The 25,294-nt window shown below is 35.4% G+C and overlaps 1 protein-coding gene across 2 annotated transcripts; it reads right to left on the bottom strand.

Annotated features, from left to right (window-relative positions):
- Nucleotides 1-685: 685 nt before the first annotated feature.
- On the bottom strand, nucleotides 686-25,187 carry prkab1a (protein kinase, AMP-activated, beta 1 non-catalytic subunit, a). Of its 2 annotated transcripts, none has more exons than XM_062031674.1 (8): nucleotides 25,067-25,187; nucleotides 19,422-19,610; nucleotides 16,851-17,017; nucleotides 16,678-16,771; nucleotides 16,487-16,601; nucleotides 14,386-14,519; nucleotides 11,854-11,922; nucleotides 686-5,325 (listed from the first exon to the last, which is right to left on the bottom strand). In XM_062031674.1, the coding sequence occupies exons 2-8, from the start codon at nucleotides 19,569-19,571 to the stop codon at nucleotides 5,248-5,250; spliced, it is 807 nt and encodes a 268-aa protein (XP_061887658.1). In that variant the 5' UTR covers nucleotides 19,572-19,610; nucleotides 25,067-25,187; the 3' UTR covers nucleotides 686-5,247. The 2 variants fall into 2 exon arrangements, with proteins under 2 accessions (XP_061887658.1, XP_061887659.1); XM_062031675.1 differs by lacking the exon at nucleotides 25,067-25,187 and adding an exon at nucleotides 24,972-25,059.
- Nucleotides 25,188-25,294: the final 107 nt, after the last annotated feature.

The following is a 25,294-nucleotide window of genomic DNA, read 5'->3' as shown; positions in this document are numbered from 1 at the left end:
CAAAAGTGTTTTAATTTGTGACAGAAAAAATGAGAAGCACAGTTCTGGATGAACATATGTATTTAACTCCACACAAAGTGCATTTCATAACATGATTCCTAATGAAAAGAGTGACAACATAGTTCAAAGGGTATGCAACATGTTGAACAACTTACTTTATAAATAAATCACTTGCTTACTGGCCTGTGGGATACAACATCAATAAATAATAGCAAATAATTCGAAATGGTGGCATATAACAATGACTAAAATGAAACAAAAAAATATGATATAAGGAAGTAATATTATAGTTCTTTTTCAAAAGTGGAACTGTATCAAATATATACATTTGTAATCATTTGATATGGAGCATAACTTTAATGTCAAGTCTGCTCATGTTCAACCAGCCTAGGTCATTTTTAGTTATTAGCGTTTATCAAGTATATTTAGTAGCATAGCAGCTTGTATTTTCAAACCCTGGAATGTTTCAATGTTGTTGGAATATAATATTATTTCTTCCAAAATGGAACCTTAATTTCCAAACCTCTCGTCGAACAAACTTTTTGATTTACGAACCACGGACCCGACGTTTCATCCAACCATTAGGCGCCTTGCAGCGCAGCTATTATATCCTACACCACATCCAATGTAAGCGGGCTGATCTCCTTCCGGTGCTCATTCATTAAGCAGGCTACTGTGCTAAGTGTTACATTGTGTGATTTTCAGATGGGGTTTTTAAAGCCTTTTTAGAAATTTTTACGATATTTGTTAGCTCAATATGAGCATACACGGCACATTATTTTAAAAAACTTTGTTTTTTCCCCTTCATCGATGATTATTACTCACTGCAGACTTCATGAGAGCCAACAAACATAACAAAACATCACTTACTGTATAAGGTCTGCTGTCATTAGGATGCCAACTTCTAGAATTTTCATATTTAGATGAAGAATCACTCATAATCCTCGCGAAGAAACGGGTTGGGGCACCAAGCTAGTGTCATTATTGCCATTTTCAAGTACTAAATGCCTGTTAAAGTGTACCAACTTGTCGGAAAACATCCTCCGACTTCTTATGTACAGGTGAGATGCATGATTTATGATCTAGAATAAACTTACAGGGAGCAATGAAAGACCTCACCAGTCGATAATGTCAAAATTGTACACAGGCTTGCGATCACGTTGCCGCTATAAATAGTCTGCCTGTATTAGTGCTTATAATAACAATATCACTAATACTTCAAATCATGAAATGTAAATGGAGTAGTGTTGGCGGTTTTTGAATGGTTATTTATTTGATTTCATGGGCGAAATAAAGGATTTCCAATTGGCTCCGCTTTAAGAGGAGTGTGAATGAACGAAAAAATAAAATCCATCTGTCGTCATGTCTATCATAAAGATTGTTAACAATAGGCAAGATTCCCCAAAAAAGTGCAGTTCCCCTTTAAAGAGTTTTCTGATTTCAAACTGTGATTGCCCTACAGGGCGAGTGAACGTGTTTGTGCGTGTCGGCAAGCAGGCTGCATAGAAGGTTTGTTGTTGTTGTTTGGCCTTTGTCATTAAATAGAAAGTTAACCCATCCTTTATTATGTTTGTTTGATATACACTACTATTTATCACTGTATATTGTGTTCAAAGTGTACAATTATTTACTAAAATATGGACTTTTCTCGAGGCTGTCACCAAATATTAATATTTACATTGTTTCTCATGGAGAAATGTGCTTCAATATATAAACTTCTATATTCACAGACTCTATTCTAGAACCATTTAGGTTATTAAATCGAGATTCCACTGTAGTGTGCAATTGTAGTTCAGTGTAATGCTGGCTCATCTTGTGAAGAATCATAAAGAGTTTTGGACAGAAGTTAATAATTATGAAGTAATGACGAGTCCTGCTGCAGCTACAGCTTCCAAAACGGATTTGTTTTTTACGACAGTTGTCCATCGCCATTTAATGCTTTGACTTTTGTAAATTCACTGTCACGTTTTTAGGAAAATGTTACATATTTTTCGGCCTAAAATAAGTCTCATATCTGTTACAGTACAGTATTTGTCCTATGTTAAGTTATGTTGTGGCGATCATAATAGATCACAGTTAAACAAGGGGGACTTTCATGTTCATAATGAAAGAGCCATTGATTCCATTCCTGGTTTTCATGTTAAGTGGAGAGTAAAACTGTTAATGCATTTCATCCTTGACTTCTGCCATACCAATACCACATCTCCACATTAGGGGAGACTTTGATGTGAGTGAAGTCGAATGACAAAAAAACGCAGCAGGACACTCAACGCTAACTACGATGCAACCTTTGCAGCGACGATCAAAATGAGGAACTTTTGGCAGATCTACGTACGCCCATTGTTTCAGCACATCAACATCCAGCTGAGAGGAATTACACAGGATGTGACAAATTATTTTCATGTAGCCTTGACGGCGGCCAAAGCAATGAAGCTTAGCGACCAGTGGGCAGAACGAATAGAACACAGAGTGTAAAGGTGACTACGTATGTTATTTCATGTTTAAAGGGCTAAGATAATGTTAAACATATTTTTAGAAGGTAGTGAACATGTTTTTAATGCTCCAACAATGGAAATATTTAATTTATAAATAAGAATCCTACTTTGTGATAATTCATTTATCACCGTCAATTCGACACAATAAACGAGGGACGACTGTATGCCTTTTGTCTGAAATCCTGGCAAGTTCCCGTAAATGTAACATGCCTTCTACTTTACATTCATCCTGGTCTTTGCTGTGCAAAATAATACTGGTCAGTCTAAAAATTTAAATGTGAAACCACATCACATAATCAAGTGAATAAATAAACATTATATGTTATGTTTCGTAATGTGTCATTCGCACTAAACAACATGAGCTTATAATACAAAGAGATGATAACAGTGGAGAGCTACTACAGTGCAATATTTCACTTGTTTTAACATCACTTTCATTGTCTTACATTGTCATTTCAAAAGATCTGATCCGAAAAGACTCTTCAGCCTCATTTTAGAAATGCGGATTTAACACTGTACCACCATCCAAACCCTAAGTGCACTAAAACGCAGTATTGGCGCCAAACAAACTAGTGTGTAGATATGCAATGAAATGTATTCCAAAAAAATAGTACGGCTAAGTCGTCAAGATCAACAACAATGCACTGATTTAACACTGTACCACTTGTAAAGAATATACTAATCCAAACCCTAAGTGCACTAAAACGCAGTATTGGCGCCAAACAAACTAGTGTGTAGATATGCAATGAAATGTATTCCAAAAAAATAGTACGGCTAAATTATCAGGATCAACAACAATGCACTGATTTAACACTGTACCACTTGTAAAGAATTTACTAATCCAAACCCTAAGTGCACTAAAACGCAGTATTGGCGCCAAACTAACTAGTGTGTAGATATGCAATGAAATGTATTCCAAAAAAATAGTACGGCTAAGTCGTCAGGATCAACAACAATGCACTGATTTAACATTGTACCACTTGTAAAGAATATACTAATCCAAACCCTAAGTGCACTAAAACGCAGTATTGGCGCCAAACTAACTAGTGTGTAGATATTCAATGAAATATATTCCAAAAAATAGTACGGCTAAGTTGTCAGGATCAACAACAATGCACTGATTTAACACTGTACCACTTGTAAAGAATATACAAATCCAAACCCTAAGTGCACTAAAACGCAGTATTGGCGCCAAACTAACTAGTGTGTGGATATGCAATGAAATGTATTCCAAACAATAATACGGTTAAGTTGTCAGGATCAACAACAATGCACTGATTTAACACTGTACCACTTGTAAAGAATTTACTAATCCAAACCCTAAGTGCACTAAAATGCAGTATTGGCGCCAAACAAACTAGTGTGTAGATATGCAATGAAATGTATTCCAAAAAAATAGTACGGCTAAATTGTTAGGATCAACAACAATGCACTGATTTAACACTGTACCACTTGTAAAGAATTTACTAATCCAAACCCTAAGTGCACTAAAACGCAGTATTGGCGGCAAACTAACTAGTGTGTAGATATGCAATGAAATGTATTCCAAAAAATAGTACGGCTAAGTTGTCAGGATCAACAACAATGCACTGATTTAACACTGTACCACTTGTAAAGAACTTACTAATCCAAACCCTAAGTGCACTAAAACACAGTATTGGCGCCAAACTAACTAGTGTGTAGATATGCAATGAAATGTATTCCAAAAAAATAGTACGGCTAAGTCGTCAGGATCAACAACAATGCACTGATTTAACACTGTACCACTTGTAAAGAACTTACTAATCCAAACCCTAAGTGCACTAAAACGCAGTATTGGCGCCAAACAAACTAGTGTGTGGATATGCGATGAAATGTATTCCAAAAAAATAGTACGGCTAAATTGTTAGGATCAACAACAATGCACTGATTTAACACTGTACCACTTGTAAAGAATTTACTAATCCAAACCCTAAGTGCACTAAAACGCAGTATTGGCGGCAAACTAACTAGTGTGTAGATATGCAATGAAATGTATTCCAAAAAAATAGTACGGCTAAGTTGTCAGGATCAACAACAATGCACTGATTTAACACTGTACCACTTGTAAAGAACTTACTAATCCAAACCCTAAGTGCACTAAAACGCAGTATTGGCGCCAAACAAACTAGTGTGTGGATATGCAATGAAATGTATTCCAAACAATAATAAGGTTACATTGTCAGGATCAATAACAATGCAATTACTGTATTTATGGTCACGCTCATCAGCCATTATATGTTTTTGTTATGTCAAACCTCCTAAGCTTCACATGGGCTACATCTCCGAGTTCCCTGAATGCATCACACAAAGCAGAACAAAGTTGCACGGAAAGGCAGGAAATGGAGTTATAAAACCCTAAGCTCGTTCTTTTTTAGGTTGTACTATAGAAGTCGTGTATAAAAGGGAATGTGGGGGTGTGAAGTTTCATACTTTAGTATTTTAGATATCTCACCCGATGCTAGTGCTGATGTCTGATTACTGTGTGAAAGCGTTGCAGTTTACCAAACTGTTCTAGCTCTGACGGGCGTTTTGGTAGGATCTCTGACTGTGTGACATAGGTTTTAAACTACGCCTATCTTTCTTGCAAATTAATTATTTTGTCTTTTTTTATTTTTTTATTAGCGTGTATACAACTCCACTAACTAACACGTCCAGTGAATTTAATGTGATAAGGTGACAAAGTCCTACTATTGCTTGAGCCAGTTTTTCAAAACACCTGCATGGTCGTTGGTCAGATGGGCTTATATAGCAAGGTGGTGACATACTTCTTCTTATAGCGATGCGTGGCGCTCAGCACCATAACGCCATCCTGCAATAGATAGAAATACAAACATTCATCAGTCATTCTGCAGCGAGGATGTGTCTGGAACAGTGTTATTCCACAAAACTCAAAACCAGTGAAGTTGGCACGTTGTGTAAATGGTAAATAAAAACAGAATACAATGATTTGCAAATCTATTACAACTTATATTCAATTGAATAGCCTGCAAAGACAAGATACTTAACGTTCGAACTGGTAAACATTGTTATTTTTTGCAAATATTAGCTTATTTGGAATTTGATGCCTGCAACAAGGTTTCAAAAAAGCTGGCACAAGTGGCAAAAAAGACTGAGAAAGTTGAGGAATGCTCATCAAACACTTATTTGGAACATCCCACAGGTGAACAGGCTAATTGGGAACAGGTGGGTGCCATGATTGGGTATAAAAGCAGCTTCAATGAAATGCTCAGTCATTCACAAACAAGGATGGGGCGAGGGTCACCACTTTGTGAACAAATGCGTGAGCAAATTGTCCAACAGTTTAAGAACATTTCTCAACCAGCTATTGCAAGAAATTTAGGGATGTTATCATCTACGGTCCGTAATATCATCAAAAAGTTTAGAGAATCTGGAGAAATCACTGCACGTGACCTTTGATCCCTCAGGCGGTACTGCATCAAAAAGCGACATCAGTGTGTAAAGGATATCACCACATGGGCTCAGGAAATCTTCAGAAAACCACTGTCAGAAACTACAGTTCGTAGCTACATCTGTAAGTGCAATTTAAAAAAACTCTACCAAAGCCATTTATCAACAACACCCAGAAACGCCGCCGTCTTCGCTGGGCCCAAGCTCATCTAAGATGGACTGATGCAAAGTGGAAAAGTGTTCTGTGGTCTGACGAGTCCACATTTCAAATTGTTTTTGGAAACTGGATGTCGTGTCCTCCGGACCAAAGAGGAAAAGAACCATCCGGATTGTTCTGGGTGCAAAGTTCAAAAGCCAGCATCTGTGATGGTATGGGGGTGTATTACTGCTCAAGGCATGGGTAACTTACACATCTGTGAAGGCACCATTAATGCTGAAAGGTACATACAGGTTTTGGAGCAACATATGTTGCCATCCAAGCAACGTTATCATGGACGCCCCTGCTTATTTCAGCAAGACAATGCCAAGCCACATTCTGCACGTTTTACAACAGCGTGGCTTCGTAGTAAAAGAGTGCGGGTACCTGTAGTCCAGACCTGACTCCCATTGAAAATGTGTGGCACATTATGAAGCAATAAAATACGACAACGGAGACCCCGGACTGTTGAACAACATAAGCTGTACATCAAGCAAGAATGGGAAATAATTCACACTGCAGCGTTACCACACCTGATTTTATTTAAGCATATTCTACAAAATCTTTGCATTTTCAAGCATAGAGATGGCTAGATAAACAAAAAATATCCATACTGCATTAGTGCTGGCCACTAGAGGAGAACAAACCATTAAGAGCGTGTGGTTCAGTATTGTGGCCACTGATTAGCTCAGCCTCAGGCAGCATTACTATATTGAATTAAATGCGTGTAAAGGTCATTTAAAAAGGTGTCATTTTTATGTTGAGAGGGCTCGCATAATGTTAAAAAACTTATTCAGAAGGTTGTAAACAGGTTTTTTTATTGTCTAGTTATGAAAATATAAAATTTATAATTAATGATTCATACTCATATTCATGTCTGGAATCAATTAACCGATAAACAAGGGATTGTATTTTTTTTAAATATTTTTTTAATTGTAACATAATGTTATAATTAAGTTATTCGTGAAGGAAACTTTATAATTCCTATTAATGTTCGATGTACAAACATTTTGGCCTCACTCATAGTCAAGTAGGGGTGTCCCTTTGTCGCTGCCGATACTGGAGCCTTGAGTGTTGGCTGATACAGATATTGATTGGCTACATTCTCAGCATGAGTCATCCAACTTTTATTTATTTTTTATTTTGGAGAGTAGAATGTTAGACAATTCCTAATCAGGTGAAATTACTCAAAGAACAATGGTAAGCATGAAAAACAACAATTATTATCAATGAAATGTCTGAAATGCCCTTATGCTGTCTTTGAATTGAAGTGGAGTGGTAATTGTTTTTTGGGAGGTTGGGGGGAGACACCTAGTGAACACAATAATTAGGTTAACAGGACAGTACATTCAATAGGCGAACATGTTTACTGCATACCTTCTAATACGCTTCTGCCTTGGACACATTGTTAAATAATATACAACTATAATTATTTGATACGTGCTTATATTGACAAATGTCGTGTCTTAGACTACAATATTGTTCAATTAAAGGTGCTATTTTTTTTAAATAAAATATAGGGATCTATTGCATTGTATAGTTCGATTCTTTGTTTGGATCTTGTTTTTGCAGGAAGACTTAAGCCACTTTTGTACTCAGATAGTTTGCACACAGTCATCTTAGCTTGGTTAACCACCACTGTTTTTAACTTCCAGGAAGAAGTCACGTGTCCGAATAAAAGCAATAGCTTAAAGCCTACCATGTTTACTAGGGCAGTGGCAGGTCTAGGGTGTTCCCTGGGGTGGCAAGTGCATATAAGTCACCCCAAGTGCCACCCCCACTCAGAGGCAGAATGATTTGAAGCAGTTTTTTTAAACTGTGGTGCTAATATGGACAACCTTTCCAACTCATTGTCCAAAACGTCACCTCCTGTCAATGGGAGAAGACGCAAAGAAAAAGGCTTTGCTTTTGCTAGCGGGAGTTATTTTAAGAATTTGAATACTTTTTAACCACTCATTTGTGATCACAGCCACTGGCATCGATTCGCTGAAATAAGGCGAGTTCAGGCTAACATTGCAGTTCAAAGCGGTTGCCTCGCAACCAGAAGCTACGGCGAGAGCTTGACGCCGTTTTAAAGTGCTTCCGACAACACAGAGTGATATAAGTTGACTGGCTGACACCTCAAGTTGATCTCCGAACGGCGGAAGGTACGAAATTGATGAAATAAACAAGTTAAAAGAGCTCGGTAAAGAAGCAACTGCCATTAGCGAGCTGATACAAGACGCACTGATGTCAGCGAGCTGCTGCGATGTCAAAATCTAAAAGAAAAAATCAAATCCTGAAACCTTCGGTGTCATCTGAATCAAATGATTCTGTGGACACAGGACACGAGGAGAAGCGAGATTTGATGTTGGGCACAGGACATGATGGGAAGCAAGACTTGATGCTAAAAAAAAATAGTTGACGTCATAGAAAGAGTAAGATTAGAACACAAAGCAGACCTGGAAAGAGTAATAAGAGAACTTAAAGAAGATCTGAGAAAAACAACAACAAAATACAAAGAAGATCAGAGAAGTCTGCAGGAAAATATAGAAAGTCTGCAAAGCCGAAATAAGAACATAAGAAAAGACTTTCAGGAAATGCATTAAGAAGTGGGGATTCTGCAAGAAGAATTTATTGCAGTGAAATTAGACAACATGCTGAGGACGATCATAGATTAAATGGATCAGGATAAACGAATTAATGATATCATTGTGACAGGGCACCGAATTAAACCGAGAGCCTACGCGAAAGCTGTGAGTAAGGGAAGAGAACCAGATTAAATGTATGTTGCCTCAGCAGAACAGCAAGCGGTCAACTTTCTGCAATCAAATGAAATTGAAATCGACATTAATATCATCGAAACATGCATCCTATTGAATGGAAGAAACGACATCACTCCAGTCATCCTCGTAAAACTCATTAACAGAAAATCTAAAATGGCACTGCTGAAACAGGTAAAGAAGCTGAAGGGTACAAATGTGTACATAAACGAACACCTCACTAAACTGTGAAATCCACATCAAGCTGAATGAGGGTCCAGAAGCAAGAGTATTTGTTGTCCATGACATCAAGGACCTGGGCAAATATTAAGGTTGACACTGCTTCCACAGCGACGATGATAATGGAGTCTGACGGAAAAACAAACACCGAAATTTAACACCAACACTACTATGTTCCGAGGGACTACTAAACAAGAAGACCTAGATTCAGGAGCGCATCCACATACACTTATAGAAAATATTTAACAAGAAAATATGGAACTGAAGAACTTCTGCAACAAAGACCATAAAAAACAGGATTTGGACAATAATATGGATCCAGATACACATTTTTTCTCCCACGTCAGTAATAATTGTTTCTATTATACAGATGACCAATATAACAACAACATTAAATGTGATAAATTGTCAACTATTCATTTTAATGGCAGAAGCTTGTACGCAAATATCAACAACATGAAGCACTTTTTAGAACAATTCAACAAACTTTTCAAAGCGATCTCTGTCACAGAAACATAAAATGATGCGATGATGAAAAAGGAATAGATTTTGATTCGGAAGGATATGAACTAAATTACATCAACAGAACCAACAAAAACGGAGGAGGAGTAGAGGTGTTTGTGATGATGAACCTCAACTACAAAGTGGTAAAAAACATGTCATTTGCTATTGAAAGATTTTAGAATGCATGACCATTGAAATATGTCAGGAAAAAAGCAAAAGCATATTCATCAGTTGTATATATAGATCACCTAAGTCAAGTATTGAAACATTTGAAGACTGGATCAAGGCAAATTTTATGGACACTGGTCAAAAAAATAATTGTCTTACGTGGTGACTTCAATATTGACTTATTGAACCCCAACAAGCAAACGTCCATTGATGACTTCATTGATACAATATGTCATCTGAGTTTATATCCTAAATTCACAAAGCCAAACAGAATAGCAGGACACTGTGTCACACTTATTAATATTTTGCCAATGATATTGATAACAGTAGAAGTGGTCTACTTATAACCAACATTAGTAATCATCTGTCATAATATGTGATGGAAACTACAGGAAGAGGAATGTGGACTTAAAGTGTCTTAAAAAGAGGCAGTTTATGCAGCCCTTAATGCCTCAGGATATTTAATCTGATGTATGTGCTTGCATCCCTTTTTATAAACACTTTAACAGTGGAGGTTGCCGTGTATTAGTAAAACAATCCTAAGATTTCTTTAAAAAAGTATAAAAGCTGATCACACAATGGTACAAACACTCACACAATAATGACTGATACTAAAACATTGTACCGGAGCATCTCAAAAAACGGAAATAAATGTTACTTTTTTACTGACTAAGACACTCAGAATGTACATGAAAATACACAATGCAAGATTTACAAAATTAACTATGAACAATAAAACACTGACTACTGAGAATAAAAACTTTTTTTTAAGGAATATAACAATCAGCGCTGCTTATCTATGTTATGGAGGAATGTAGTTAATCATAGAACTGGCATCTATATTGTAATTAAAAAGTATTGATTTTAAATCGAGAATCGATTCTGAATCAAACATTTACCCAAGAATCAAATCGATTCGAATCGTGTGGTGCCCAAATAATTACAGCCCTAATGTTTATCTTTATTTTCTAAAATATAAGAAAAAAACAAACAGTTGTGCGTATTGGAGGACACTGTGTTTATGAGCGAGGGCAAAGAGGTATCACTAAATGTATTTGTGACAGGCAGCTACAAAAACACAAAAGTATGGGAAGCACTGGCATTACCTTAAGAGCCTGCGTTTTACTTAGTTTGGGTAGTACCAGAACTATTAGATATGTCGCCATGCAGCTGAATGTCTGATTGCAGGATTTCAATACAGCAATTTTGTGTAATCTTTCAGTGTAAGAGGCTAAGGGCAGAATTTAAATTCTACTGTATGTTTTCTAGATCACTCTATTGTCAATTCAAGGACATAAGTAAATAAATATAACATTTGGCAGTTAAAAAGTAATTTTTGCAGAAATAAAAGTGTGAACAAATGGTAAAATTAAAGCAGTGCTTCGTGTGCATATGGTTACAAATTCACCAATAAATATATCTAAAACATTATCAGATGATTGCAGCTGTAATGTAAAAGTTCAACCTATGGGGTTGCAGCATCTCGCTCAGGCCTCACACAGCCAGTGTGGATGTGTGTGATACATGTCTTTTTCAACAGTGCGTAGATGAACAAGTTGTGGTTGTCAACATGTAATTCTCAAACCTAAAGTTACATCAGAAAACACAAACCAGTAAAAAAAAAAAAAAAACAGACATCACAGAGCTGGAAGACAAGCAACCAGCAGGCAAGAGTTTGTTTTATTCAGCAAACACTTTTATCTTCTTTTTAATATTTAATTCAGCATTTTACCAAGCTCACGCTCAACTGTTTGATCACAGTTTGAATGTCTGCGATCAAACACCTGTGTCACTTTGAAGAAAAAAAACACATCCACACAATGTTACCGGCCATGACGAAGCCAAGTGGAAAAGTGTCTGTCTGAGCAGCTGCCGACTGATACGGAAAATGGTATGACTCAGCTGGGAATGTGCGAGCATAGAACAAGTGCGTCTGGCTTTTTTTCCCTTTGAGCTATTTATATCTAGACATGTATGTTAAGTTGACTTGGCCGGAGACAATGTAAAACAAAGGGTCATTATCTCTCCTACTGCTTCACAACAATAACAACAACAATTCTCAGCAGGGAGTAGACCATACCTTAATGGAAAGTGCGTAAAGATGGTTGAGCATGACATGGTTTGGCTCTGGCAGGAGTGCAGGATCACACTAGGCACAAAAGAAACGGTAACTCATTAAGGCTGTACTTTCCATTTCTAACAATATTTAACTACACTTGGTCAATCAAAAAGATATGTATTACTATGGGTGAAGTTTGCAGGTGTACAACTGGGAATGTGAAAGAGGGTTACAGTTAAAGTTTACACTTTATTATGATAAATAGGCCTTTATATGATTTAATTGAACTTACTTTGATGCCTGTTTTAACCAAGCTCACATTGCAAAACATTATTTTGTTTCTTCCTGTTAAAGTTAGTTCCCTTGGAGCGTTTAAAAGTGAAAATGCCTGAAATGTTGCAACCTAGCGTACACATGCACTGCATTGTAATACGTGCTGTTTTTAAAATTTTCATTACCTTGTTTTGTTGTCCAAAACACATTATTAGAAACAGTTCCTAGTGTGGTGCAGTGCAGTTCTGAACCATTACAGCCACAATAAGAAATGTATTAATACATCCATCCATCCATTTTCTACCGCATGTCCCTTTTGGATAGACAGACAAGCAAAAGCACACTTACATTCACACATTTATAGTTGCCAATCACATGTTGAACATTAATACATAACATTCTAATGGATGGAGTGATGGCTGCTTAGCCAATATTTCTTATGCGTTGATAATTGCAGTGTGTGCCACAGAACTGCAATCTATGTATTTGAGGTAGGTTGCCAGAGGGGGACATAACATCTTCTAATTTGCAAGATATTTTCTGTAATGACAAAATCAAAACACATATGTTTCAAAGTACAAAGTAACTTTCTTCTGTCACTTCTTTTTGTTCTTGTTTGTAATGTTACAAACAAGAGAGTGCTTTTAGACAGGGGGAGAGGCTCACAGCAGCACCCGCTGCTCGTTGAAAAGAGCGATATGTGCTTTCATGTCAGATTCTCCAAATTTGTACTTAGTCGCTTTTTTGAAAAAAATTGAAAAAAAGCATCTTGAGGGTTCTGAACACTTGTACTCAGTAACATGGCAACATGGATATCTCCTTGAATTGATTAACGTGGACCCCGACTCACAAGTTGAAAAACTTATTCGGGTGTTACCATTTAGTGGTCAATTGTACGGAATATGCACTGTACTGTGCAATCTACTAATAAAAGTCTCAATCAATCAATCAATCCTGCTATACCTGCTTACTCTCTGGCAGACCAGGGCATTCATGTAATACACAATTGCGTGGCTTTTCTAATAAAAACGGACTGAAGAGCAAATCCAGAAAACGGATCATTCAATCAGATTTTTTAAGCGTCTGCAAACCCAAATTCAAGCACATTTCTGTATTACATTGCAATCACTGTGGAATTGACCGCATACATTTGAGTGGCTGGGCACGAACGGACCACGTCCAGACCACTTCCCCTTGTAATTACGCAAATCATATTGAAAGTATGGTCTGACCAATCACAGGTCAATTATTCGTGTTTCGAGCAAAGACAGAGCATCGGCCTGACATTTCTGACAACTGAACGCAGGCGGAATTTACAAAAAAAAAATTGTCGCATCAGGAAGAATGTAAAGAGAGGAAGGTAGAAGTGCCCGGGCAAAACTGAAATTAGTGCTGCACCTCGTTTGAAAAAATAGTCGCTACAATCATACCTAAAACTTTAGGAGGTGGGCGACTCTGATTTCCACAAATTTAAGTATAATGAGTCATTTTTTACAAAATGTGTTTATACAGGAGCTAGATTAAAGTTTCATGTGAGAGAGGGACAATTGCGGTACAAAATGGATGGATTAATTTGTTTGAAATCTTTTACATTTAAACATGCCAGCATCTCACAAAGGATACAAAATAATTGGACTACTTTTTGATTAGTCAATTTATTATTTATTATACAATTGTTCATATGTCTCTGATGCGCTCATTAATCAGGAGTAAAAGTTGGCACTTTTTTATGTGAACTGTTACCTAGCATCACCTCGGTGCATCCACAATGTATTCCTGTAGAAATGTGCGTACAACAGCTATGGAGTTGCCGTGAGGCAGCGCACATTACCACATCAACGTCAGTCTGGATACACCTGCTTGTATGTAAGTTTGTTAGGGCCCAGTGTGCTAAGAAGCAGAGTTAAAATTGCATAACACCACCTGCTGTACAAAGTTGTAACACTACACTACATTCACATTTATAAGCGACGGCAAACAGGTAGCGTCAAATCTATTTGTGGCTCTCAAAATGTATCTGTGACAGAATCAATGTTAATGTAGACGCTGGATTTGAATTTATATGGTACAAAATGTAACTAGTAAACAACTTCACCAATAAACAATTGATTTTTAGGTAAAATTTGCCATTTATTTATTACTGTATATTGTATTATTCACTGTTGTATTGCTTTTATTGTCTTAAAAGCTGCACTTTGGTCAAACTAGGTTTTTATGTGCTATAAAAATACATTTTGACGTGACTTGGATGACTTTAACTGTGCTGCTCATACAACTTACAGATATTCCAGTATCTTTATTGAGGATGACTTGGAGCAGGTGTGGTGGAAGTATAGGTGGAGACTTTAACTTTTCTTCTTGTTTTGGAACGTAAGCATCCTGGTGATACGGCCCGGGAGGAGAGCTGGACAGGTCTAAAAAATGAGGAGAGACAGCATGTTAGTGAAACAGATCACCCCAAATAGTTGTAGTTGAACAGTAATACCACAACTTAACTCTCGGCTAATTGTTGTGCTTTAGGTTGCAAGCCAAAATTTCAGTTACAAGCATCTCCGCCATTAGTTGGCGCACCAAATGTCACAGTGAACTTTGTAAGATCTTGTCTTACTCACCAACATTAGCTTACAGCTGAAGATCGACACAACTTAGTTTTTCCAACCATTGGAAAGAAGACAGTGAGAGTGAAGGACAGAGATGAGAAGTGGATGATATTCATTGACTTAAAGGGGAACTGCACTTTTAGTAGGAATTTTGCATATTGTTCACATGATGTTGGATGGATTATTTTTAATGCATTCTAAATATTAATTAAATGCAATCAAAAGTATCATGGGAGGTCCTCTATTCCGTCCATTAAATCTAATCAATAACCATTCAAAAATTTCGACATAATCCACTGGTGAGGTGTTTCCTTGCTTCCTTGCTCCCTGGAAGTTTATTCTAGATCATAAATCACGACTCACACCTGGACAGAAGAAGGCTGAAGACGTATTCCGACAAGTTGGTACATTTCGACAGCCGATTAAGACCTGGAAATTGCGATAACGACACGAAAAGACGCTTGAGTCCAGCCCCCTTTTCTTCATGAGGGTAATGAGTCATTCTTCATCTAAACGGGAATATTTGAACATCAAAGCAGTAGGCATCCTAATGACAGCAAACCTTGCACAGTAAGTGATGTTTTATTATGTTTGTTGGCTCTCATGAAGACTGCAGTGGGTAATCAGTGATGAAGAAGAAAAAAAAAAAGAACATGATGCGTTTTTTTAAATAAATGCAAAGCGTATGCTTAAAATTATCTAAATAAGTAAATGTTAATTGTTATTATAAATGCGCCTGTTACATATTTACTCACAACCTTTAACACACTTATAGGAGGTGTTTGGATGTTTTTAAGTGGTTTATAGACAGAATAGAGCATCTTCCATATGCTCCATTGTAAGCGGACTTTTGATCGCATTTATTTAATATATAGAATGGATGTCTTTGTTGTGTATGTATATATATATATATATATATATATATATATATATATATATATATATATATATATATATATATATATATATATATATATATATATATATATATATATATATATATATATATATATATATATATATATATATATATATGCATACAGAGAAAAAAGACATCCATTGTCATGTCATAAAGATTGTGGACGATAGGCAAAATTCCCCAAAAAAGTGCAGTTCTCCTTTAAGAACAGAATCATCAAAAACATCACAGGGCGTATCACTAACTTGGTGAAGCAATTTCACCATATCACTGCTAGTCAGCACCATACTGACGCAGAATGATTCTAACGCCAGCCAAGGACATTAAAATAACATCTCAACGGCGGACATGTATCCATGAAAATATGGAAAAGCTGCTGATGGTGTGTTTGACAGAAAAGCAACTCAAAAGTAGTTACCGTGGAAGTCCACTCTCCAAGGTACAGTAAATACATTATCACATTCGTAACATCATTGTATTGTATTGTTTTTCATCCAATGTTTTTCATGTGAAAGTTAGTTTTTCTTTTCAAAAGGTATTCCATAGGTTAGGGTGGGTGTGGCAAGCACCAACAAAATTGATTTCAATTAATTTCAATGAAATACGTTGATTTGAGACAAGTGTTTTGAGGTAAGAACTCTGCCACAGCATCAATTAAGCTCTAATTTAAGTTACTACTCAGATATGCCAATGTTAAGTGCAGAACGCATTGTTTTGACTCTTAGAAAACAACACAGGTGAGCATCTAATTGTGTTTTTTGACCTCACGCATATTAGAATGCGGCAGAATAAAATACAGACTACATCCCAAGGGGTACATTGTGGTTGTGTTGTATTAGAATTGTCATTTGTTCAATCACACCTGACATGTCGGAGCACTTCTGCGAGTCCACCATGAGAGCATCAAATACCTCAAAGTCAGTTTGCTTCACCTGGATTATGTTATTGACTGTGCCCAGCTGACTTGTAACAACAGGCTGCAGGTGAGAAACAACATAACGTTAAAAAAAAGGGATGTAAATAAATTACTTTTTAATACTTTAGTTCACTGACTTCAGTTGGGTCGTGAGTCCACTGGCCGTCTACGTAAAACTTGTACTGGTGCTCCCCTTCAGGGAGTCCAACGATGGTGACAAAGGTGTTCTGACTTTGACATGTGATGTGAAACAAAACAGAGGAAGTAAGCATCAGACACTCTAAACATAAACTCAGCGCTCCTACCTCACCTTCTAATCAGAGGAATCTTATTAGACCAGTTGTTGAAGGATCCAGAGAGGAAGACCTCCTTGCTATCGCCAGTCCAGCGAAAGACAGTTGGCCGGTTTAATATTGGCCCTTTGTCCTCCACTTCTAAGTCTTGCCAAGCAAGGAACTCTTCTTTCTCTAAGGGTGCCTGCAGTGACCAAAAAGCCGCAGTTAGCTCTTTGGTTTCATACCCAATGAGCCAGCAGAATTTGATTATTACAAATGACAAACAGCAAAAAAATACAGGAAAAAACAGGCGGTCTTCGGTTTATGACACACTCCTATGAATTACTTAAAAACTTAGTTATGACTTAAGCGGTTTTGTTCGTAAATGCTAGACTCGCTTGAGAACTCCAGTGGAACCTTGAATTACGAACGCTTCATTGTGCGAACTTTTCGATTTGTGAACCACAGACCAAAAAAGAAATGTTTTGAACAATACAAACCTTGTCTCAGTGTACGAACGTTTCATTCACCCATCGTGTGCCTAGAGGGCAGCCATTTTGTGCCGGGAGAACATTCATTGTGGGCTGCTGTCAGCTACTGTGCTACTTTGTGTGCATTTAAGTGTTTTTTTTAGCCTTTTTTACAACCGTTTTCTAGTATTGCTAGTTCAATATGAGTAAAAAAAAAAAAAAAAAGCAATGGACAAGCGATGTGGTTTGAAACGTTAAGGAAGTATCCACAAAGTTCTTGACTATAGCCCTCCCCCCTCCGCTGGATGCAATGAAGATTAACCAACAAGGTAAAGTGGATTTTTTTAAAATTCCTAATGATTGAGTTTTAGTATATGCGGTCAAGACATTGGATGCCAGTTCTATGATTAACTACATTCCTCCACAATATAGATAAACAACTGATTAATTTCTATATTACTTAAAATAAAACTGGTTTTGTTTAATAAAATGCTACCCAAACATTTAATAAAGTCAATTATAAATAAGGCATTTTCTTAAGTAAACTTGTACAGCAAACATCATCATTATAGCGGCTACAGTTTCCATCTTAAAGTTCTAAAAAAATTATTTGGGAATGACCAGCGGGCCAGATTTAAAAGCTTAAATCCGGCATGCAGCCCCCGGGCCTTAATTTGCCCAGGTCTGTTATATATGGACTGTCAGTGTGATGAATGGTTTTGAAGTTGTTTTAGAGGGCTTTGAAGGCTACAACTGTGACTTCCATTAGCCGCACCTTTCAAGCGATTTTTATCATCTTTAAAAAAAAGGGACAAGCGGTAGAAAAACGGATGGATGGATGAATGGATAAAATCCTTTAAAAAGGACGTGTGTTCTTGTCTTGCATAATGATTGTGAACAATAGGCAAAATTCCCAAAAAACTGCAGTTCTCCTTTAAATATTATATAATTTAATTGTATTAACACATTTTATGTGCTTTGTGTACAGTACGAGTGACATGCCTTTATTTATTTACTTATATTGGAATTACACATTTCCAGTAACACTAAGATTCGGGGAGGACCTACTGCAGAGGTGTCAAAGTCGTTTTCACCGAGGGCCACATCGCAGTTATGTTTCGCCCCAGAGGGCCGCGTCTAACAGTGAATACTATTATTACACAATTTTTTATGCATTTTATTAGTACATTTTTTAAAAACTACAATGTAAAAAAAATATGGTAAGTTGCAATCATTTCACCTCACAAATTAGTATATATTACTGTAAATGGAAAAACAGTACTGCTGTTTTTATGTTTAAAAAAAAGGCAGCTCAGTTGCCAGGATTTTACTGTAAAATTTACATTAGTTTTTTTTACTGTAAATAAAAAACCCTGCAATTTTACAGTAAAATTTTGGCAGTTTGTTTTTTTCTTTACCGCAAATTAACAACTGTAGATTTTTCCGTTCATTACTGTAAATGCCAAAACGACATCACAGTTTATTACAGTAAAAAAAGTACTGTTTTTTTTTTCATTTAGAGAAAAAATGCTATAAAAACCGCAGTAAATTTTACAATTTTACCATGAAATCTATTGCTACTTTTACATTGCACAATATGACGGATAACTTCCTTTGAAATCATTATTATTAGTATGTATTTCTATTTAAAAATGGTTTGAATGTTTGATGATATATTTTTGCATAATTAGACAATATTTAAATTAACATAATTTGAGATTACATGCAGTACATATATTTTTTCTCCCAAAATAGAAAGAAAAAATACATTTACTAAGAAAAGTAACAGTACTTTATTGATACATATTATTTCCAGGCTTTCGAGGGCCAAATAAAATGAGTTTGACACATGTGACCTACTGTGTATATAGACATAAAAGTATTAGAACAGTTGGTTATTATGAAGAAACTCAAAATATTGTGTGAAATCTATTTCTTTCTAAAGAGTGTAAGCATCCACTCCATCCCATTCAGCTATTTATTGATGATATCTAGCTTGTATATTCACTTCTAAAAATGTATAACACTGACATCTGCAGAATGATTGTTTGCCTCCCCGAGCAGAAACAGGAAGTGCCTTTAGGTCACGCGGTCGTAACCCAGTGATGTGTTTTTGATGGAAAGGCAGGACCTTACTTTCATGTCGTCCCCGTGGAAAATGTCTGCATCCTCCGGGCTGTCCATGAGGATTTTGGGCCTCTCGCCGTCCTTGTTGCCCCTGCTGTCCCGCCGCGTGGCCTTCTCCCCGTGGCCCATCGCAGCTCTCTCGCTGCTCGTGTTCCCCATTGTGTCGCCTCAGTGCACACTGCTTCAAGGTCACAGACACTGTGGAGTTTCAAGGAAAAATAAGCATCGGTAGGAAGGGACGTGCAGGTCATGCTAGCTAACTAATCATTAATTGCTGTGAAGTTATGGAAATTATTTACTTCAGTCTGTCACAGCGTAACAGTTAACATTTATTAAAAATCTATTGCACTCGTGGTATATTTATAATATTGGTTTTACTAATACTGTATATTAGTAGCAAAATTATTTTTTAAATACGGTTGCTTTAGTAGTCTACAAGTGACTGCTGTCAAATCAATCTCTACGTCGAACACATACAGTTGTGCTCAGAAGTTTGCATACCCTGGGAGAATTTATGATTTCTTGGCCATTCTTCGGAGAATATGAATGATAACACAAAAACCTTTCTTCCACTCATGCTTAATGGTTGTGTGAAGCTATTTATTGGCAAACAACTGTTTACCCTTTTTAAATCCAAATGACAAAAGAAAGTACCCAAATGACCCTAATCAAAAGTTTACATACCCCAGTGACTTTGATCTGATAACATGCACAAAAGTTGACACAAACAGGTTTGAATGGCTAATCAAGGTTCCAATCCTCACATGTGACATGTTTGTTTGTAATTAATGTGTGTGTATAAAAGGTCAGTGAGTTTCTGGGCTTCTGACAGACCATTGCATCTTTCATCCAGTGCTGCACAGATGTTTCTGGATTCTGAGTCATGGGGAAGGCAAAAGAATTGTCAAAGGATCTGCGAGAAAAGGTAAATTGAACTGCATAAAACAGGAAAGGGGTATAAAAAGATATCCAAGGAATTGAGAATGCCAATCAGCAGTGTTCAAACGCTGATTAAGAAGTGGAAAATTAGGTATTCAGGTAGACCAGCAAAGATGTCAGCCACAACTGCCAGGAAAATTGTTCGAGATGCAAAGAAAAATCCACAAATAACTTCAGCTGAAATACAGGACTCTCTGAAAAATTCTGGTGTGGCTGTTTCAAGAAGCACAATAAGGAGGCACTTGAAGAAAAATGGGCTGTATGGTCAAGTCGCAAGAAGAAAGCCATCACTCCAAATTACTTTGTTACAGAAGTTTTGAGGCTTGTCCCTGTGCTGTTTGGCGTAATGTAAGCGGGATAATTGGGGCATTTGCGCAGAAATGGCGTTCTTCTGGCGACTCGACCATGCAGCCCATTTTTCTTCAGGAAATCATAAATTCTCCCAGGGTATGTAAATTTATGAGCACGACTGTACAAAAATGATCCTGACATAATATTTATTGCAGTTTTAGTGTTGGTATGATGCAATAATTTAGACAAGCTAAATATGGCATGTTAATCCACTACTACTGCAAGTGTGACCTGGTAATGGCATTCGCAGTAATTGTGGGGTTCCACAAGGCTCGGTATTGGGACCCAAGTTATTTATACTTTATTTAAATGATATTTGTTCAGTATCAAATAAATTGAAATGTATTATGTTTGAAGATGATACAAATGTATATTGTTCAGGAGAAGACTTGGAGGAAGTGTTGAGGATAATGGAGGTTGAGTTGCTTCATCTAAAAAAATGGTTTGATATTCTTAAGTTATCATTAAATGATAAGAAAACTAAATTTATGGTGGGTAGTGGTGCAAGGACAAATTGTGAAGCAAAATTAAAATTAAATCAAGTGGAAATTGATAGGGTATATGAAACCAAGTTCTTGGGAATAACAACTGATCATAAATTATGTTGGAAAAAATATCCAAATCCATTGCTATTCTTTATAAAGTAAGACACATGCTGAATAACAAATGTCTGCATATGTTATATTATTCTTTTATTTTCCATATTTAACATTGTGTTGAAGTTAGGGGAAATGTTTCTAAAAAAACATAGACCCAATAATTAAACTTCAAAAAAGGGTAATTAGAATAATACACAAAGCGGGCTACTATCAACCTACCAATCCATTATTTATAAGTAAAATTTTCAGATATTGTGTTTTTAAAAACAATGGAAATGATACTTTGAGTAAAGAACAACAGCCTTCCAGCTTGTATTCTTAGGTTATTTAAATTAAGAGGATTTTTTGGGGGGGATGTTGATTTTTGAAATATGTGAAGTAAGTACGAATATAAAATACAAATGTATTTCAGTTTTAGGAGTTAAATGGTGGAACATGCTCAGTGGTGAGTTGAACACATGTAGTTATTTGTTAAGGTTTAAGAAAGCCTTGAAAGGTGAAATAATGGAAAATTATAAAATATAGCAACGATTACTTTCATCCCATTGATTTTTTTGAACGATGTGCCAGGCAATCTAATTTTCAGTGAATGTATAGGTAAAAATACTATGAAAAACATGTGAACTGTAACGAGAAAAAGTTGCAATGTTCACTCAAATAACACAAAGCTGCCATGTCAGTTTTTTTGCTTAAAAATTGATATTGAATCAAAATCAATATTGTTATGAATTGTTTACCTATTTAAGGCTACAATTACTTCATATGAAATATTCCAAATTGAAATTTTTTGGGGAAAAATATTGCATATTTTGTGTTTGCCATAAAAAAAACAAAGTTATCTGTGACAAAAAGGGATATAAGCAAACACATTTTTTTTAAAATAATAAAATCTTGAAGTTGCTCTAGAGATTTAAACGTTGAAAGTAAAAAACAATGTAAAATGTATTTTTAACACTTTTTTGTGGGATTTGTTTTAACTGTCAATGCTCAAAATATAACAATGAATTAATTCAATTATGTTATGTTTAAGAGGTTAATTTAGCTTACTGATGTGTATTTATAAATGGTTGATTTATATAGACTAAAACTATAAACTTGTCAGGTACAAAACTTTACCTTACTAGCCTATATAAATCAACCATTTATAGATACAATGATGTTATAAATGTTGGACCTATTTAAGGCTCAAGTTTCTTCACATCAAATTTTCCACTTTTGAATTTTTCGAGGGGGGCTGGGGATATTGTATATTTTTTGTTTTTGCCATAAAAATACTATTAAAAGAACATTAAAAAGTAGGGGAAAAAAAGGGAAATGTAACGAGAAAAAGTTGCAATGTTCACTCAAATAACAAAGCTGCCATGTCGGCTGTTTTTTTTTTGCTTAAAAAGTAATATTGAATCAAAATCAATATTGTTATGAATTATTTACCTATTTAAGGCTTTAATTACTTCTTATTAAATATTCCAAATTGAATTTTTTTGGGGAAAAATATTGCATATTTTGTGTTTGCCATAAAAAAAACAAAGTTATCTGTGACAAAAAGGGACATAAACAAACACTTTTTTTTTTAAAGATACAATCTTGAAGTTGCTCTAGAGATTTAAACCTTGTAAGTAAAAAGCAATGTACAACTTATTTTTAACACTTTTTAGTGGGATTTGTTTTAACTGTCAATGCTCAAAATATAACAATTAATTTAATTCAATTATGTTATGTTTAAGAGGTTAATTTAGCTTACTGATGTGTATTTATAAATGGTTGATTTATATAGACTAAAACTATAAACTTGTCAGGTACAAAACTTTACCTTACTAGCCTATATAAATCAACCATTTATAGATACAATGATGTTATAAATGTTTGACCTATTTAAGGCTCAAGTTTCTTCACATCAAATTTTCCACTTTTGAATTTTTCGAGGGGGGCTGGGGATAATGTATATTATTTGTTTTTGTCATAAAAATACTATTAAAAAAACATTAAAAAGAAAGGGAAAAAAAGGGAAATGTAACGAGAAAAAGTTGCAATGTTCACTCAAATAAAGCTGCCATTTTTTTGCTTAAAAAGTAATATTGAATCAAAATCAATATTGTTATGAGTTATTTACCTATTTAAGGCTTCAATTACTTCTTATTAAATATTCCAAATTGAATTTTTTTGGGGAAAAATATTGCATATTTTGTGTTTGCCATAAAAAAAACAAAGTTATCTGTGACAAAAAGGGACATAAACAAACACTTTTTTTTTTAAAGATACAATCTTGAAGTTGCTCTAGAGATTTAAACCTTGTAAGTAAAAAACAATGTAAAACTTATTTTTAACACTTTTTAGTGGGATTTGTTTTAACTGTCAATGCTCAAAATATAACAATTAATTTAATTCAATTATGTTATGTTTAAGAGGTTAATTTAGCTTACTGATGTGTATTTATAAATGGTTGATTTATATAGACTAAAACTATAAACTTGTCACGTACAAAACTTTACCTTACTAGCCTATATAAATCAACCATTTATAGATACAATGATGTTATAAATGTTTGACCTATTTAAGGCTCAAGTTTCTTCACATCAAATTTTCCACTTTTGAATTTTTCGAGGGGGGCTGGGGATATTGTATAGTATTTGTTTTTGTCATAAAAATACTATTAAAAAGAAAGGGAAAAAAAGGGAAATGTAACGAGAAAAAGTTGCAATGTTCACTCAAATAAAGCTGCCATTTTTTTGCTTAAAAAGTAATATTGAATCAAAATCAATATTGTTATGAGTTATTTACCTATTTAAGGCTTCAATTACTTATTAAATATTCCAAATTGAATTTTTTTGGGGAAAAATATTGCATATTTTGTGTTTGCCATAAAAAAAACAAAGTTATCTGTGACAAAAAGGGATATAAACAAACACTTTTTTTTTTAAAGATACAATCTTGAAGTTGCTCTAGAGATTTAAACCTTGTAAGTAAAAAACAATGTAAAACTTATTTTTAACACTTTTTAGTGGGATTTGTTTTATCTGTCAATGCTCAAAATATAACAATGAATTTAAATCAATGGTGTTATAAATGTTTCACCTATTTAAGGCTCAAATTTCTTCACATCAAATATTCCACTTTTGAATTTTTGGAGGGAGACGGGGAAGAGGAGGAAATATTGTATATTTTGTGTTTTTGCCATAAAAATACTATTAAAAAAAGGGGGGAAAAAGGGAAATGTAACGAGAAAAAGTTGCAATGTCCACAAAAGCTGCAGTTGTTTTTCTCAAAAAAAGTTTTAGTATATATATATACATATATATAAATATATATATATATATATATATATATATATATATATATATGTATAGTGTGTGTGTATGATTGCTAATATGTATCAGCTGTGCTGTTAAATTGATCACACAAAATGGTTGATTACATGACCGAAATAAACTAATTTCATTGATTCATTCAGTAAAGGATAGCTGTAAAGTAATGTATATAATGAATAGTCTTAAGATAATAAAAATATTAAATAACCGTTAGTGTGCATAAATGTGTATGCTAACATTTATCATGTAGCAGCTAGCTAACTGCTAACGTTATATGCCTTAACCTTAACAGATTGCTCTGTTATCAAAAGCTGTTTTCCTCCAAATAGCACATGTCCATATAAAACGTACGTATATTAACTAACCGATATAAGTATAGTAATGAAAGAGTCCTCTGTTTTAGTTCTTTAGACGCATTTAACCCGAGCAGAAACGTAAACATTAGACGCGCACTTCCTACCTGAATCTTGCGCATCCGCAGTATCGCTTGCTTCTTCTTCTTCTTCTTCATTTTATGGCGGGTCGCAACCAACGTTACAGGCGCATACCGCCACCTACTGTGTCGTGACGGGCAATGTCAGTCAACATCTACTACTTTTGATTGATCGATTGAGACTTTTATTAGTAGATTGCACAGTACAGTACATATTCCGTACAATTGACCACTAAATGGTAACACCCGAATAAT

This window comes from Entelurus aequoreus, linkage group LG21, assembly GCF_033978785.1.
Source record: "Entelurus aequoreus isolate RoL-2023_Sb linkage group LG21, RoL_Eaeq_v1.1, whole genome shotgun sequence".
In the NCBI taxonomy this organism is placed as follows: domain Eukaryota; kingdom Metazoa; phylum Chordata; class Actinopteri; order Syngnathiformes; family Syngnathidae; genus Entelurus; species Entelurus aequoreus.
This window is presented reverse-complemented; position numbering and strand designations above follow the sequence as displayed.

What these genes read in the sequence shown, in the direction of transcription:
- prkab1a (XM_062031674.1), bottom strand. Translation starts at nt 19,571, where the DNA reads ATGGGGAACACGAGCAGCGAGAGAGCTGCGATGGGCCACGGGGAGAAG. An exon ending in GAAGTGCTCCGACATGTCAG is followed by an intron (nt 14,520 to 16,486) that starts GTGTGATTGAAC and finishes CTCATTTTTTAG; the next exon opens with ACCTGTCCAGCTCTCCTCCC. An exon ending in TTTACGCACTTTCCATTAAG is followed by an intron (nt 5,326 to 11,853) that starts GTATGGTCTACT and finishes TATCTATTGCAG; the next exon opens with GATGGCGTTATGGTGCTGAG.